At 30.9% G+C, this 18,127-nt stretch overlaps 1 protein-coding gene across 1 annotated transcript; it reads left to right on the forward strand.

Annotated features, from left to right (window-relative positions):
- The first annotated feature begins 1,170 nt into the window (after positions 1-1,170).
- On the forward strand, positions 1,171-16,578 carry LOC114332238 (baculoviral IAP repeat-containing protein 5). The gene is made up of 3 exons (XM_028281997.2): positions 1,171-1,295; positions 4,956-5,054; positions 11,250-16,578. The coding sequence occupies exons 1-3, from the start codon at positions 1,281-1,283 to the stop codon at positions 11,550-11,552; spliced, it is 417 nt and encodes a 138-aa protein (XP_028137798.1). The 5' UTR covers positions 1,171-1,280; the 3' UTR covers positions 11,553-16,578.
- The last annotated feature ends 1,549 nt before the right edge of the window (positions 16,579-18,127 follow it).

Genomic DNA, 18,127 nt, shown 5'->3' on the forward strand with positions numbered 1-18,127 from the left:
CCCGGCTTTGTTTGGATACTTCATTTAAATGTATTGCATGGGGAGCCTTGGGAACAGTATAAAATAAGACTTTTCCCTGTCTGCCCTACTCCCACAATTTACAACAATACAAGTTACATGTATAAGCTTCCCAAGAAAGAAAAACTGATAACTGCTATGGACTAATTCAGTTCTGTAGGCGATAAACTACTTTATATTTGATTTGCTATCACAATTTCGCTGCACAATCGACAATAAAAACAAACAGGATATTCTTTACAAATGTAAATATTAGGTTATGTTATGTGCCCCCAGTTAGGCCATATTCGGAAGTTCCTTGTCCCTTTGCTTGATTGGCACACCGATAATTTTCGTTTAATACTGTCCGCTGTCATGAGCCGCTGTCATTTTACACTCAAATGTCCATAGAATTTCGTACACTTACACTCAAAAGTGTAACACTAAAAAACAAAGGAACAGACCTAATATGATTTTGAGCCCGGAATTCCAAATATCTTATCCATATCTCGCTAAAATGCATAGTTCGCTAACTTCGTTTCTAGTGAAGATACGACGTCCAAACGAAAGATCACTCTTCTATGCGAAAGATATAATATGATTTTGGGCCCGGAATGCCAAATATGTTATCCATCCATATGTCGCTAAAATGCATAGTTCGCTAACTTCGTTTCTAGTGAAGATACGACGTCGAAACGAAAGATATAATATAATATGATTTTGAGCCCGGAATACCAAATATGTTATCCATATCTCGCTAAATTTTCTGATGCTTGAAAAATTTTAAGATTGTTCAATCTTGTCATTTTTATCTAAAGGCCGGTAGTATGTTACATTTACCTCAGTTTTAAGAAAGCAAACTTCACTTTTTATGAATTATTTAATTAAATTTAAGTCAAGTCGTATTATTATTTCCAGTCTTTGAAGTTTGGCAGCAGTGAGTAGAGGGCCCATAAATTCAATAATATTCTCTGGATGGTGTGTTAAAAACTTTTCTTAAATTTAAATTATAAAATAGTTGATCAATTTTACATACTAAAATATTGAATACAGTTGAATAAAATGTATGCATTTTTTAACTTCCAAATGTAAACGATTTATCTGATTTATCTCAAAAATATGCCTTTATGGAGACCACATGTATGACATTTACAATTGACATTGACAAACATTCAAAATCTCAACCGTTTTGTTTACTGCTCAAAGCACAATACATATCGTTTACAGTTTATATTCATTTGAATTCAACCAAGATCAATTTAATTTGAATATTTTACAACAAAATGAGTTTGATAGAGGTATGTATTATAAATTAAATGCTTAACTTCATATCGACGGCCGACGGTGTCACGACAGAAAGGAGAAAGGCATAAGCGCCATGGGCCATTGACAGTTTTTTTCAGGAGACAAGAAAGGTTTAATATGCCGTAACATTTCTTTTTTTACATTTGGAGAAAAATGGAGAATAATTCTTTTCATTTTAAAGCATAACAAAAGTAAAAATAATACAAAATAAACAATACACAAATTATGAGTGTTTTAGAGTTATATGGGTTTAAAAAAAATATACAAAACTAAAGTTAATTTAATTGTCACGTTATATTAAGTATAACAAGGAAATAAACTGAAATAGTATCGAAAAAACAACACAAAATATACCATTTTTTCTACATTGATACATTGAATGCTTTGAGATGAACTACCTGATGTTTTACTAGAAATTGAACCAGTTGTTGAGCTAGAACTAATCCTGTCAATTATTTGTCTCATTTTTAAGAAATACTGTTATAGATGATGACTCTGATTCGGAGTTTAACCCTTAAGTACTAACATCTTAAAGTAATGGCGTAAACACTAACTAACCGCCTGACAGACAGGTTTAACATTTTAGTGGTAATTTTTGTTTTTGTTAAATATTTTAATGCAAAATAATATCTCAATGACTTACTGAAAGTATTGATTATCTAAAAAACACAGTAATTAATCTAGTTTTTATGTACTTATTAAAATAAAAAACATTATAACAAGAATGGAAGGATTGTTTGTGAAAATGAAACAAATTAAAGAATCTTAATAAAAATTTATAAAAGTTAAACAAAGAGTAAGAAAAATGAAAATAAAAAGGTTTTTAAAAAATGTTAAAACAAAAAAAAAACTGACAGGTACTATAGTTAGTACAGTGTAGCAATGGTAGTCAGTGACAACATTTTCTTACTGGATTTTTGATGAACTGGGGCACATTATGTGTAATGACAAACTGGGCACAAACACTAACACCCCGTCTATTAGACGGAAATCACACTTTGAGCCTAAATATCTTTCGAATAACAACCTGCAGCAAATTGCCGAATTCAATACTACTAAAGAACAATCCAACTTGAAAAGTCATAAATGGGTGACCTTCAAAATTTTCTAGAAAGGGAAATATCCCACTTTCGACAAGCGATGTCGTCTGAGAGACGGGGTGTTAGTACTTAAGGGTTAAAGAATCATTATGTTGTATAAAATCATTATGACCTATCTTTAAAGAACTAGGCATTTGGAGTTCTTGTTTAGTGTCTTTTAGTAGTATAGACTCTAAAAGAACATCATATTTTAGCGCTTCATCGAGGACCTTATTTTCAGTGGAAAATGAACTATTTCATCCTATGTCTATTCAATTGATTGAGTCTTATCTATCAGATAGATTTCAATATGTGTTTTTTAACCAGCTTAAATCTGATAAAAAACCTTTGATGTATGGAGTGCCTCAAGGGTCAGTTCTAGGTCCAATATTATTTCTCATTTATATAAATGACTTGGGATTTTCACAAGAGGGCCCGGTAAGCACAGTCCTATTTGCTGATGATACTACATGCTATCAAAGTTACCACCCTTCCCAAATCAGTGATATTGATCTTGAGACCACAGAGAGCAATTTGTTCCAATGGTTTTTGGCAAATCGTCTCTCTCTCAATAACTCAAAATCACAAACAGTGAACTTTACCCTAAGACATAACACCATTACACATCCCATTTTAACAGATTGTTCACAGGAAGCTAAATTTCTTGGTGTTTATCTTGATCAGGGACTCACTTGGGAACGGCACATACTGAAACTTTCCCAAAAGCTCTCAAGCCAACTCTTTTTATTTAGAAACCTATCTAAGGTTACCTCCCTTCAAACCCTTCTTACATCATATCACAGCAACTTTCACTCACGACTAACTTACGCAATCCTTTCCTGGGGACACTCTTGCCATATAGATAAGGTGTTTGGTCAGCAGAGAAAGTGTATTCGCATAATCACAGGTCAGGGTTATCGGGACGATTGTAGGTAGTCTTTCAGAAACCTGAGGATTCTCACACTACCTTCTGTGTACATTATGCAGTGCCTGTTGTATGTTCATCAAAATGTAGATCTGTATAAAACACAACAGCATACTATCAGACTAGAAATCATGATGCCCTTGTACCAGACTTCAGTCGACTTGAGAGGACCAGAAATGGAACCAGATACCTAGCATTGAAATTTTATAACTGTATACCAATATCTATTAAAAGTCTTGATTTTAACCAATTTAAGAGACAAATTAAAAATTATCTTCTGATGGGTGCTTTCTACTCATTTGAGGAGTACTTCAGATCTAAATTTTGTTTTGTCCTGTAATTTAATTAGTGTTTAGTTTTTAAATTTTAGTAATAGGTTTTTTTTTACTGAAGTACTGTCAACTTTTAATGTAATTTTAGACAATTTTAATTATTGCTGACCTGTAAAAGTACATTTGTACATTATTATTCTTTTTCTCATGATCATCTTTCAGTGCGTCACAGTTTTTCGATTTCTCTCTAACGCATTAAATTGTATGTGACAGAAAAAAAGGCACGTCTGTAAATACTTTGGTAATTATTCTAGTTCGGTGATTATTCTAGTTGTCGATAGATGGCGCCATAATAAAAAAAGAATTATTTATTAAATAAAATAATAATATTATCAATATAATCTGTACAATTTATAAGACTATACAAATGGAAGAAAATACCATTTTATAAATGCAATAGACACAATTGATTTGGTTTTATTCCAAATTGAAAATAAAATTTGACAACTGTCAGATTTAACTAAAATGTCACCTTAGAATAAATGTCATAAATGTGTATTATCACGGACTTACCTTTTTTTCTATAATTTGTGACGCACTGAAAAATGTTCATGAAAAGGAGAATACCAATAAATACTATTTATTTATATCTACTCTACTCATGGTTTTTATTTTCTGCTGGATTCGTACACATTGCCATCCTAGTCCTCCCAAAAGGATTGCAATGCAAGATTTATTATTTTGTGCTCCCGAGAAACCATTCTAAAATCCATTAAAAAAAAGAAGTAAGCAAACAAATGTTCGTTTTTTTAAACTATTATTACTACCAAAATATAACTCTAAAATTAAAAAAAGAAGACTATACAGCAGAGTAAATATATATTTTCTTTATGTTCAAACCTTATTTAAGTCAGTTAAGTAGTAATTCTTCTATGGCAGATTTAAGTCATAGTGTATTTTAAATAGCCACATGGCAGTTAGATAAATGAAAAAGTTTTTTTTAAAGGCATAACTGACAGTCGGAAAAATTGTATATTACGGTTTTTCAAGCTAAATAATCTAATTAAAAACTTAACAAACCATTAAATATTAATAATATTTCAAATTATTGTTTATCTTATTGATATAAGCGCGTTTTTAGACCCAAGACATAAGCACCACCTTCCTTTACAGATCTTGTCGCTTACTGATTTCGGTGTCTCATCTCGTGAGAAATCGTTTTGGCGGATAGAAAATTCAAAGCTCGTTTTAGTTGGGTTGATAGGACGTAAAAAGTATATTATTTTGATACCAAAACATAAATTTAGAAATTTTGGCGCTTATGCCTTTTTGTAGTGACGCCATCGATATTATTAAATGCTAACAAACTTTTTGTAGGATATTGAAGAATATTTACCATATTTACATGAGGAAAATCGACTAAAAACTTACAAAACTTGGGTTTTTAGCAAAAATAAGCCTTGCAATGTTGATAAAGTAAGCATAAAGGACATCGCACACATCTTATGGAAAATATAATGTCACTCAAATTCAATAAAATTTATACGATTAGATTTGTTTTAATATAACGATCAATTCTTATCATTGTGCCAACTCTTAATTATGATTAATTACGGCGCAAATTGCAATTAAAGTTTATCGAAATCACATTTTTGGAGTCCATAAAATGTTAGTTTACAATCATTATTGCTCTGAGTGCTATTCATAACAGCTTAAATCCCGCTGGGCCTAAGCGGATTAGTGAAACTAATCCGCTGATTTATGGAGTACCGAAAATCTGGGTATTTTAAAATATTTTTTCTCTCTCTAACTTATGTACCTACCCATTTGATTTCAGATTTATTTATATCAATTTCTGCTCTTATTTTTGAAAATAGAGAGTTGGCGCAATGATAAGATTTGATCGTTAATTTAAAACGAATCTATTGGTATAAATTTTATTGAATTTGAGTGACATTATATTTTCCATAAGATGTGTGCGATGTCCTTTACTTTTTCGTTTTTATATTTGAAGGGTCAAATGAAGGTAAGAACGATGAATAATGTCTAACTGCAAGTATTTTTGGTAAAATGAGAAACAAAGTTACATATTCATTGTTTTCCCCCTTGCATCCAATCTTGTGACGTGATTTTAAGACAATTATCATCTTTATTTCCTTCTGGCCATTCACAGGTTGATAGTACTCTTTCTAAGCTAACAGATTGCTTAAAAATCGCAAAATGACCAAAAATTTACATTCATCGTTTTTCCCTCTGACCCTTCATTAATTTGATATTCTGTTCGTCTTTACTATGTACCGGGTGTCCCAATAAGAATGGCTCTCGGCCATATCTCAGGAACCGTTTATAGTAGAGCTTTGAAATAAAAATTTTTATAACAAAAGTTGCCTCAGGAAAAGCCTGGAAATTATTTTCATAATTGTGGGTCCACCGCTAGAGGGCGTAATTGAATATCAAAAATAAAAAAATCTAAATTTTACAAAATTTTCCTAATGAAGAGGCACTGGAAATCCGATTATTGTATTCTTTATCAAATTCTGCGCATATTTGATTTAACAAGTTTAACTCTACCTTTGCAAATAAGAGGTGGGGGTGAGTGGGAACCTTGTTATGAAAAAATTGCTGTAAGTCCGGTTCTGCTAAATCAAATTTTGAAAACTGGGTCTTGTTGAAGACAGATCTTTTTGTTCAATGTAAGCGTGATAATTTTGAACCATCCTAATAAGTAATAAGCCAGCTGGGAGGCGTTATTTAATTTTTTTCAGAAATCTAGTTTTCTTTGGAAAATATTAAATACAAGTATGCATTTTTAATCATACTTTATAAAATTAGATTAAATTAGCAATAGAATAGCGAAAACCGCATGTCGATACCTTTTTTCTATCTCAAGATATCTCGAGAAACGTGTAAATTTTATACATAACTGTTACTATCACCGGCAAACTAAGTTAATGAAAAGTAGTGTGCTATGGAAAAAAACAAAATAACATTTTCCAGATGTCAACGTATAAAAATATAATTAATTAAAACAACAATATAAAGAGAAACAATACTGATTAATTATTTATATGGGAAATAAGCCACAATTAAAATGAAAAAAATAATTTTATTAACGTTTCGACGCCCAAATCGGGTGCCGTTGTCAAAATACAAAATATTACTAAAATAAACTAAAGTGTTGTTGCTAAGCAAAAAAAATTCTTCTAATAATTTATTTAATCTCACTCATTTATATTGGCAATTCAGACATATATTATACATTTTAATGTAGAAGACTTTAAAATGATATTGCCAATATTTATGAGTTGCGTTCCTGGGACGACTTACTGAAAGATAGTTCATTCGATTACATGAAATTAACCCCAACTCAAGAATATCCGTCATAAAAAATTATAGCATGTGATATGTCTTTAAAAAGACAACCAAATGCAACGACAGTAAAAAATTCTCGCGTTAGAGACTTCATAGTAAATCACAAGGGAAAAAATAAAAATAATAAAAATATAAAACTTTAAACATAATCAAAACGAAATTAGAGAATGATAATACATTGGCAACTAGGACAAGACTAAATGTATCAGCTATAATGGAGTTATTGACATTATGTACCCATAATACCTATTTTCAACTAAACAATGAATTCTATAAACAAAATTTTGGTCTAGCAATGGGCTCTTCTTTATCTCCATTATTGGCTAATATATTTATGGAGGATTTCGAAACTAATATTATTTATAAACAAAATTTAAAACCCACAGTATGGTGGAGATATGTAGATGATGTGTTTTCAATATGGCCTCATGGATCAGAATTGTTGGATACATTCCTGAATATTATAAACGATCAAGAAGAGACAATAAAATTTACAATGGAAAAGGAATACAATAACAGCCTACCTTTCCTCGATGTTTTGATCTCAAAGAAGGATATTGGATATGAGACTCAAGTGTATAGAAAACCAACACACACCAACAGATATCTCAATTACAAGTCAAATCACAACATCAACGTTAAAAAGGGAATCATTAAATCCTTATATGATAGAGCCAAAATTACTTGTTCTAACGAAAATTCCTTTTTAGCAGAAAAACAATTGTTAACATCTGTTTTATTAAAAAATGATTATCCTTTATCGTTTATAAATAAGGAATTGTCAAGATTGGATCGAATGGAACGGAACAACTTAGAACGGGATCCTACAACATTCACCAGAAATAATACGAGGAAAATATCAATACCATATATAAAAGGACTATCCGAGAAACTTAAAACAATAGGAAATAAATTCAACATTTCAACAACATTCAAAACAACAAACACATTGAGATCTATTCTATCTAAAACTAAACCTAACAATGATCAAGAAAGAACAAAAAATTGCATTTATAAAATACCTTGTGAATGCGAACAATTTTATTTAGGTGAGACATCAAGACCATTAGACGTTAGAATAAGTGAACATCAATCTTATATTAAAAATAGAGAATTTGAGAGATCTCAAATATGTCAACACGCATGGGATAATGAACATAGAGTTCAGTGGAGAGATTCAAGTATAGTCCTGAAAGAATCAGATAGTAAAAAGAGAAAAATCAAAGAAGCGGCTCTAATTATGCTAAATGAAACCAATTGTGTCGCAAATTCCTCGGTAGAATGCAGTAGGATGTGGTTACCCATACTGAAAGAGGAAGTCAATAGAAAGAAAATACCAAGATTAGTAAGTCAATAATATCGAGCTAGTACATATTTTATATTTTAGTATTACTTATATATCTAGTATTATTAATAATATTTATAATTTAAACATGTTACATGTCAGAATTTGGTATTATTTTTTGAGAGTAAATTAATGTAAGACCAAATACTTACGATGTCGGGATAGTATCACAGGGTTTTTCCTGGTTTTCCCTTGTGATTTACTATGAAGTCTCTAACGCGAGAATTTTTTACTGTCGTTGCATTTGGTTGTCTTTTTAAAGACATATCACATGCTATAATTTTTTATGACGGATATTCTTGAGTTGGGGTTAATTTCATGTAATCGAATGAACTATCTTTCAGTAAGTCGTCCCAGGAACGCAACTCATAAATATTGGCAATATCATTTTAAAGTCTTCTACATTAAAATGTATAATATATGTCTGAATTGCCAATATAAATGAGTGAGATTAAATAAATTATTAGAAGAATTTTTTTTTGCTTAGCAACAACACTTTAGTTTATTTTAGTAATATTTTGTATTTTGACAACGGCACCCGATTTGGGCGTCGAAACGTTAATAAAATTATTTTTTTCATTTTAATTGTGGCTTATTTCCCATATAAATAATTAATCATAAAAATGCCACAAGGAAATAGCTTCAGAACAACATTAAGAAACAATACTATTAAAATTAAATATAACACAGAACAAAAAGAACTACTTACATAGTGACGACCTAAATATTCAAATTGTTGCCCATCATACACTACTCTAGAATACATTATCCAGAGAATACTAAACGCCATTCAAAGCATATCGAGAGCAGAAATTGAGACTGCTGTTCAATCTACTCTTGAAAGAGTAAATGTTTGCAACGAAAATGATGGGCAAAAATTTGAACGTTTATGTCATCACTAAATAGTTGTTTTTTTTTCTTTGTAATAGGGCTTTTCAACGCTTCTCATTTGTTTCGAGCCTCTGTCATATGCCGTATAATCCGTGTATAATATTAATATACGAGATATGAACGAGGCTCGAAACAAATGAGAAGCGTTGAAAAGACCTAATATACGTTGACAGCTGGAAAATGTTTCTTTGTTGTTTCCATAGCACACTACTTTTAATGAATTATTTCGTTTACCGGTGACAGTAACAGTTATGTTTTTAAATTTACACGTTTTGTAAGATATCTCGAGATAGAAAAAAGGTATTAACATTCGGTTTTCGCTATTCTGTTGCTAATTTTGTAATATGGTATTGAAAATGCATGTTTGTATTTAATATTTTCCAAGGAACACTACATTTCTGAAAAAAATTAAATAACGCCTTCTAGCTGGCATATTACTCAGTAAGTTGGTTCGAAATCATAACTTTTACATTGACGAAAAAGATCTGTCTTCAACAAGACCAAGTTTGCAAAATTTGATTAAGCAGAACCGGACTCACAGCCAGTTTTTCATAACAAGGTTTCCACTCACCCCCACCTCTTATTTCCAAAGGTAGACCTAAACTTGTCAAATCAAATATGCGTAGAATTTTATGAAGAATACGACGATCGGATTTCCAGTGCCCCTTCATTAGGAAAATTTTGTAAAATTTAGATTTTTTAATTTTTGATAGTCAATTACGCCCTCTAGCGGTGGTCCCACAATTATGAAAATAATTTCCAGGCTTTTCGGAGGCAACTTTTGTTACAAAATTTTTTATTTCAAAGCTCTACTATAAACGGTTCCTGAGATATGGCCGAGAGCCATTCTTATTGGGACACCCGGTACAATATCTTATGTAATATGCTTCAATAGACATATGATTTCATCCAAATCTAAAATTTCTTTTGGGAATGTAGGAACGGAATAGGCAAGGGGTATATTGTCATCTTCATCAAAACAGTTCTAATCTGTAGCAGGAGATACTTTTTTCCAGGCAGCTGTAATCCAGATAAGAAAATCGGATAAATTTATGTTTTAAATAAATAAAAGGCTAGAAGTCTTAATGAAAAAATGTCAGTAACTCATTTTGAAATCCGGAAATTATTCCTCGATCTAAGGGCTGGCAATGTGAAGTCGTGTTAGGTAGCAGAAGACTATTTTAACATTTTCTAATGGAATTTTAGAATGTGATGTGGCATTATCCAAAAAAAGAAACACTTTTCCATTTTGTTTTTTCATTTTATTGTCAAGCTTATGCAGCCATCTTGTCATAATTTATGTTGTCGTTCCAGTATTTTTGTTAGAAATATAGCAAAATAGTCAAACATTGTTTTACTGCCTGCTTTCCTGTACTTTTTTCCTTTTTTAATGCAAATGTCTTGTTAGGCATAGCTCAGCAATAGAGTCTGCATTATATATATCTCACTGAGAATAATTCCTCATTATCAATGCTAATATTATATTATGACGCTTGCAGAAACTTTCCAACCCGCTACAAAATTTTTCATCTTTGAACTACTTGCTGCCTCGCCTTTTTCTTTAATTAGTGGCCCAGATATTGGAATTTTTTCTTTCCCACACTTTCAGCATGACTTGCTCGGATTTGTTCATCGTCCATGTTTCACTGGCATATAATGATATAGGTTATTAATTATATAATATATATAATTATCACTGTCTTATATATTCTTATCTTAGCCTTCTAAGATATGTTCTTACTTCTTAATAAGTCATTTAGAGCAAAGATACAATGATTACCAGCTATAATTCTTGCTTGAATTTCTTCTTTCAAATTTGGTCTCCTAGTGAATATAGTTCCTAAATATTGGACTCTTTCTACTTCTTCGAATTTATATATTTGTCCTTCTATGTTTATTGTCATACCATGGCAAATACCAGGTCAAAATCTGGCCTGGAAAAATGAGGAAATCTGGCCGGTAGCACAGGTGGCCGTCATCACAAGTTTTACTGTACTATGTTTAAAATTTCTTATTTTTCTATAAGTGATTGTCTGGTTAAATGTTTTTTTCATTGTTTTTAGATGGCAGAGGCAGGATTTATCTTTATTGGCAACAAGCAAGAACCAGACGCTGTCAAATGTTTTTTCTGTTGGAAAAATCTAGACGGCTGGGAAGAATCAGACAATCCTTGGAAGGAACACCTAAAGCATGCACCTGTGTGTTCATTTGCAAAACTTCAACAAGCACAAACCAATATTACATTAAAACAATTCATCGATCTAAGACACGAGTTGCTGTCCAAAATCGTAAAGTACTATAAAGACATAGAGATTTCTGAGTTAACTAGCATTGTAAAGAAAGTTGAATCACGGTTAAAAAAATAACTTGTTGACTTTTATATCCAGAAATATGAATTATTTATATTTGTAAAGACATCGTACAGATTAGATGTTTCAGTAAAGACAGCTACAAATGATGGATGACATAACGAAATATTGGTGTTTGGCAGTGTTGCCATATGTGCTTATAATAAATCGGGAAAGAGCAGATGTATATTAATCCGTTTAACCATGTAAAATATATAGCAGTTATTAGTTAAATTTAAGATTAAGTTTTAGGTAGGTATTTATTAACGGGATAAACCCAATACATACAAAATACAATAAAGCAGAGCTTTTGTCATAATAATGAAAATATAAAATTTAGATACATGTAAAACTACAACTATAAAACACAAACATAAAAAATAAAAAAGAATATAAATTATTTGTACATGATGAAAACAACTGAATTAACTATAACAGTTAAATCTATTTAATTTTTTAAATTCAAAATTCAAGACGCCCGAGTTCTTGTTTAATAGAGGAAACTGAAGAACCAAACAGATCTATTACATGACTAAACTTGTTTCCATACAGGGCCAATCTACTAATTGGTGCATATTGACCATAATTTGTAGCATGTCGTTGTTCCCTGAATATTTGTGGATTTCGTGTCAATCTAGCAGGTATATTAAAGTATACAAGACTTATCAATTCTTCGGAGTTAATAACACCAGAGATAATTTTGCGAAGACAACAAATATCCAACATGACTCTTCTGCGTTCAAGAGTTTGTAAATTTAATCTCTTTAATATATTATCATAAGTATAATTTCTAACTGTTAAACCCATCTTAAAAGCTGCGAAACGTAAAAATTTGTTTTGAACCTTTTCAATATTTAGGATTTGATATGCATAACTAGGTGACCAGATAATAGAACCATATTCAATAATTGATCTCATGATACTGCAATATAAGATTTTTATTGTGTGAATTGACAAATCTTTTGATGAACGCAATACAAAACCCAACATCTTAAATGCTTTCGAAACAGTATGGTCAATGTGAGAGTAAAATGTTAATTTACAATCAAATATTATACCCAAATCCCGAATTTCGTTCACACGTGTGACAGGAGTATTATTAATAAAATATTGATGGTGAATAGGCGAATGGGATCTAGCAAAAGTTATTAAAAAGCATTTATTAATATTAAGTTCCATATCATTTCTACCACACCACTCATAAAAATCATTTACTTGTGACTGAAGCTGAAAAATGTTATCCTCATTATTGACAGTCTTATACATTTTAACATCATCAGCAAACATTAAAAAGTTAACTTCCTTAAAAATAGAGTGAACATCATTCAAGAACAGATTAAATAGAAGGGGGCCACAGTGGGAACCTTGCGGTACTCCAGATGTAGCTGTAAAAGCATTAGAAAGAAAACATCCTATTTTTACACTTAAACTTCGATTAGTCAGGTAACTTTGCATCCAATCAAAGAGACTTCCAGAAACACCGTATGCTGTAAGTTTTGCAAGTAAGATATTATGATTGACCTTATCGAATGCTTTAGAAAAATCAGTATAGATGGAATCTACTTGTAATTTGTTCTCCAAAGCAATAACAATGTCATTCTGATAAAGAAGTAAATTAGTTACTGTAGATTTACCCTGTACAAAACCGTGTTGTTCATTCACCAGAATACTGCCGAATTCACAAGTAAGCTGCTTAGTAACTAAATAATCTAATAATTTTGGAACTGCTGATATAGTACAAACTGCTCTGTAGTTTTCCACATTTGACTTTGAACCAGATTTAAATATAGGTTTTACGTAACTTCGTTTCCAGCAATCAGGGAAAACCCCTTCTTGCAAAGATTTATTAAAGAGTATACACAATGGCTTAGATATAGTACAAACACATTGTTTTAATAGATAGTTAGGAATGCCATCAGGGCCAAAATTTAGTTTAGGAGCCAAATTGTGAATACTCTCAAAAATAGTATTTATGTTAAAAGAGCATGAACTCATGTTACCAGAATTTTCAAATTGATATTGTGGGGGGGTAGTATTATGGTCAGTGAACACTGTAGAAAAAAATTTGGCAAATAAATTCACAGCTTCCTCCCCAGAACTACTTTGATCATCTCCTAAATATAAATGGCAAGGTACATCATAATTTTTTTTGCGACTGTTTATATATTTCCAAAAAGTGCCTGGGTCATTATTAATTCTAAATTCAGAATCTCTAACATATAAATTATAACAATCTTTACTCAGTGTACTACATTCAGATCGTAAGTTACGAAAAATAATAAAATCATCATAATTGTTGAACATCTTTTCCGACAAGAAAAAGTTCATACCAATATAATCACCGTTTTTAAAATCATAATATGACTCTGCGTACTTTAAAGGATCACTGTTATTTATTATATTAACATCAAATGTTACACCATTGTGGTTAAGGGAGTTAGGAAAAATTAAATCAGCAGCATTTACAACACTCAACTCGTTACAATTAGAAAAGATTAAGTCTAAAATTACATTTCTACTATTGGACACAAAATTATTTTGAAAAAGGTTGTAAAAACTATAGCAATTGACCATATGTAAAGCTGGTGAATTTGGTGGATAGTTCAATAAACTAACTCCTAAATTATCGTTTGTCCACGTAACATTCGGAAGATTAAAGTCACCAGAAATAAAAACCTTAGAGTAGTTATTGTTCATTAATATAAAATCAAGGACATTACAATGATCTTCGTATATTTCATGATCAGACCGTGGCGGTATGTACACAGAGCCAAAAATAACTTTCTCTGTTCCAATATTAACTAGTACAAAAATTTGTTCAACTTTAGTATGAGGTATAGATAGAGCAAAACTGTTAAACTTTTTCTTAACGGCTATAAGGACACCGCCACCTCTTCCCTTATCTTTAAAATGATCAAAATTATCACGATCTGCTCGAAAGATATTATAATCAGAATCCAAGCCCAATTCTGAATCAGAATAGCTATTTGTCAACCATGTTTCAACAAGTATAATAACATCATAACTCGAACATAATACACTTAGACTAAAATCTATCAACTTCGTACGCATGCCTCCCACATTATGAAAACAAACAGATAGCTTTGAATGATTTAAATTAGATTTATCCCTACAGATTAGTTTTTTTCTTTAATAGGTAAAATTTTAGGAATTCCATGTACATACTTGATAGTCAGATTTGTTTCACCAGCACTTTTTTTTATTTCCAGTTCCTTCCTAAGTTCATTTAAATAATTTCGCTGACTGATAGTAAGATCGGAGCTAACTCTAATATTTGAAGGTAATTGACTTCGGTTTTTTAGTACACGAATAACACTAGCAGAACTGTCCAGAATTGCTTTAATTGGTCGAGGCCTATTTCCTTGCTTTCCAACACGAAACAACTTTTTTATGGATACTTCAGTAAAACCTGAAAGTAATTCTTCAACTGTTTTTAAATCTTCGGCAGATTCGTGAACATTGAACAACATAAGGTTATTTTCACGTTTACGACGTTCACTATATTCACTTATAAACGATTCATAATGATTACCAGTGTCAGTTGATTTCACATGATCAGAATTTGAAACAGTTAATTTGGAACTTTGAGTTACTTTATCAGCTTCGTAAATCTCCATTCTTAGTATCCTTTGCTCTAAAGTTGTGATTTTGCAATTAAGGCTTGATGAGAAATTTTGGAGTTCTAATTCCAGATCATTAACTTTTTTTATAAGGGCAGGTATGTTTAAAGCATCCCTACATGAAGGGCAAAAGAAAGGCATTATTCTATTAGACATAACTACAACTCTTACTTCAGAAGCTGATAAGCCAGAGCAAGATTTACAAATTACTCTTTTGCATAAATCACATGGGCATCCAAACATCTCATTTTTGACTTCTTTATAATTACATGAAGTCTGACACTTATAACATATTCCAGCCATTTTTAAGTTTTAACAATTAGATCCTTTGTTGAATTCAAAGAACACTCCACCACTGGTCACCAAAACACATTAACTTTTTAAGTGGAAAAAAGTCTCTTTTTATCAACAACTAATTACATTTTGGTGTTAAATGCAATTTTACAACTAAACCATTAAATTTATTATTGTAACTTTATAATTTTCAATTAGATAAATCCTTAAGGATTATTTTGATGCAAAACTTCGGTATTTTTTCTAATTTAAAACCACTTAAAAATTGATAAATTCTAAGAGCACATTTACTGTGTATCTAAACTGGTATAACGTTTTTGTTAACGTGAGCTTCGTTGCAAACAACTTTTCATAATAACAATTTTTAATATTGTGAAAAATAAAGCTACTTTACTCTTGAGCGAAATTCATATTTTTGACATACCTCGTATAATATTCATAAAATTTGATATCTGATGATGGAATCTTAGGTTTTAGACCATGAAGAGTTTTTTATGAAGAATAACTTTTTTTCGTAAAATTAATAATAAAAAAGTTTTCCATATGTTTCCAACTTACAGGGACATACTGTATAACCATGGTAAAATAAAAATTTTTAATGTTTATGTTGAAATACTAAAATTTTAGTACATATAGGTAAATATGCATAGAGATGCAATGTGGCAACTGGTGCTTTGAGGGTTCTGATTACCAAATCTATCTGCTAATCTATCAAAGAGCAATTGCCAAAAAAAATGTATATTTAAAGAATATAACATATATACATTATAAGAACATGGCAGCACTGCCAAACGCGAATATTTCGTTTGTGAACATTCTTTGTGGCTATCTTCACCAGAGCTTTATCTGTACAATGACTTTTTTGTACCATGGGCCCATAATAGCAAAACTTTTGTGTGCATGGGGTTACTGGAAGCACAATGCATAACTTATTGTGAATATTGTGTTTGTTAAACATACTTTGAAGCAATCTTTTGGCAGTAATTCTCAAAAATCTTTCAAAGAGACTGCTGTGATGGGTATTGTTCAAATTGCTCACTTACCTTTAGAATTTGTAAAGTTGTAACTAACATATTTTCAATAATGATAATATTAAACTATTTTTACTAGTATGGTCTTTTTTGTGTTAAACCATTTTTCATTCATATTTGAATTCGTAAAATCAGTTACCCTGTTTGGTCTATGGTTTATATGTATGTATAGCGGTACACTTTAATTACTATTTTTGCTAATTTTATTTTGTTAATTTTTAATAACTTTTCTCAAAACGAAATAATATGGGTCATATAAATTCACATGTAAAATACAAACCAGATGCTAAGAGGGACACGGATTTACGAAACGGAATGTATCCTTAACCATATGTTTTTGGTGTGTTCAGTTTAACAAACTGAATTCCCCATAAATTAATTACCTTATCAGACCTTATGTCAATAACTCACAATTGGACATGCATTCGAAAACGTAAACTGCAGAAATGTTTCAATCTTTAAACGCCAGATCTAAATAATTGATTGCCCATCTGGTCAGATGGTAAAACACAAACAGATTAGCGTCTGTGGTTTCTTTTCAGCCACTCAGTCAGTCGGTTACAACACCCCAGAGACATCGGCCGCTCGCTGGGCCGAAACAATAACAGACCCTCTTACGCGATGTATAACCAAAACGCATTTTGTTACCAAAATAAATAAATATTTTACTGTTCGTTCGTCGTCGACAAAAAAGGCAAGAAAGATTTTTGTCGTAAATTGAACCAGTAATTCAAAAATGATTTTTAATTTGACATATCTCAGTGGCGTACTATTTTTTTCTTAAAAAAAGAATGTGTGTGTACTTTGTACGCACGTAAGAAGTTATACTTCTATTATAATATAATTTCAAGGAAATAAATATACCTACTTAACAGTTACAATACAAAAAATTAACAATAATTACCAAAAATGAACCAAAACACTGCCAAATATTAAAAAAAAAAAGAAAAAAATATGAATCGTCCGGGATTTGAACCCGCAATCTCGCGATTTTATGATCTCTGGTCTAATGCTCTACCAACAAGGCCATCAAGCCGTATGCACTTACCTTTCAGATATACATAATTATACATCACGGTGACAAGTGAAATATTTAAATAGATGTTTTATTATTTTACGCCCAAGGAAGACAAATCCAAAGACAAAATTATAATAAAAAACCTTTTAAACCACCTTTTTCAAATTGCGCATGTTGTATTATTAATATTAATGTTAATAAATGAAATATAAATATTTTGACGTTTCAGAATTTGACAATTCACTTTTAACTGCAGTGCCTTAAAAAGTTTAAAGCACTAGTGCCTTAAAGTAGCATTTTTAACGCTCCTATGGAGTCCTAAAAATTGCATTTTTAACACGTTTGTAGAAAAATATATTTAAAAACACTAATATATTCTTTCCACACCTTTTCTGGACTGATACATACATAAATTAAAACATTTTGAAGTATAACTTCAAAAATATAATATGAAAACTATTTAAAAAGGCAGTATAACTATTAACTAACCTTTGTTGTTTCTCTTCCCACAAATTTTAAAACGCAACAACCATACATAAACAAACCGTCCAAACCACAACTGCGCTACAGCTGCCATATTGGATAATTTTTGACATGTCATTTGAACAT

This window comes from Diabrotica virgifera, chromosome 9 (genome assembly GCF_917563875.1).
Source record: "Diabrotica virgifera virgifera chromosome 9, PGI_DIABVI_V3a".
Lineage (NCBI taxonomy): Eukaryota > Metazoa > Arthropoda > Insecta > Coleoptera > Chrysomelidae > Diabrotica > Diabrotica virgifera.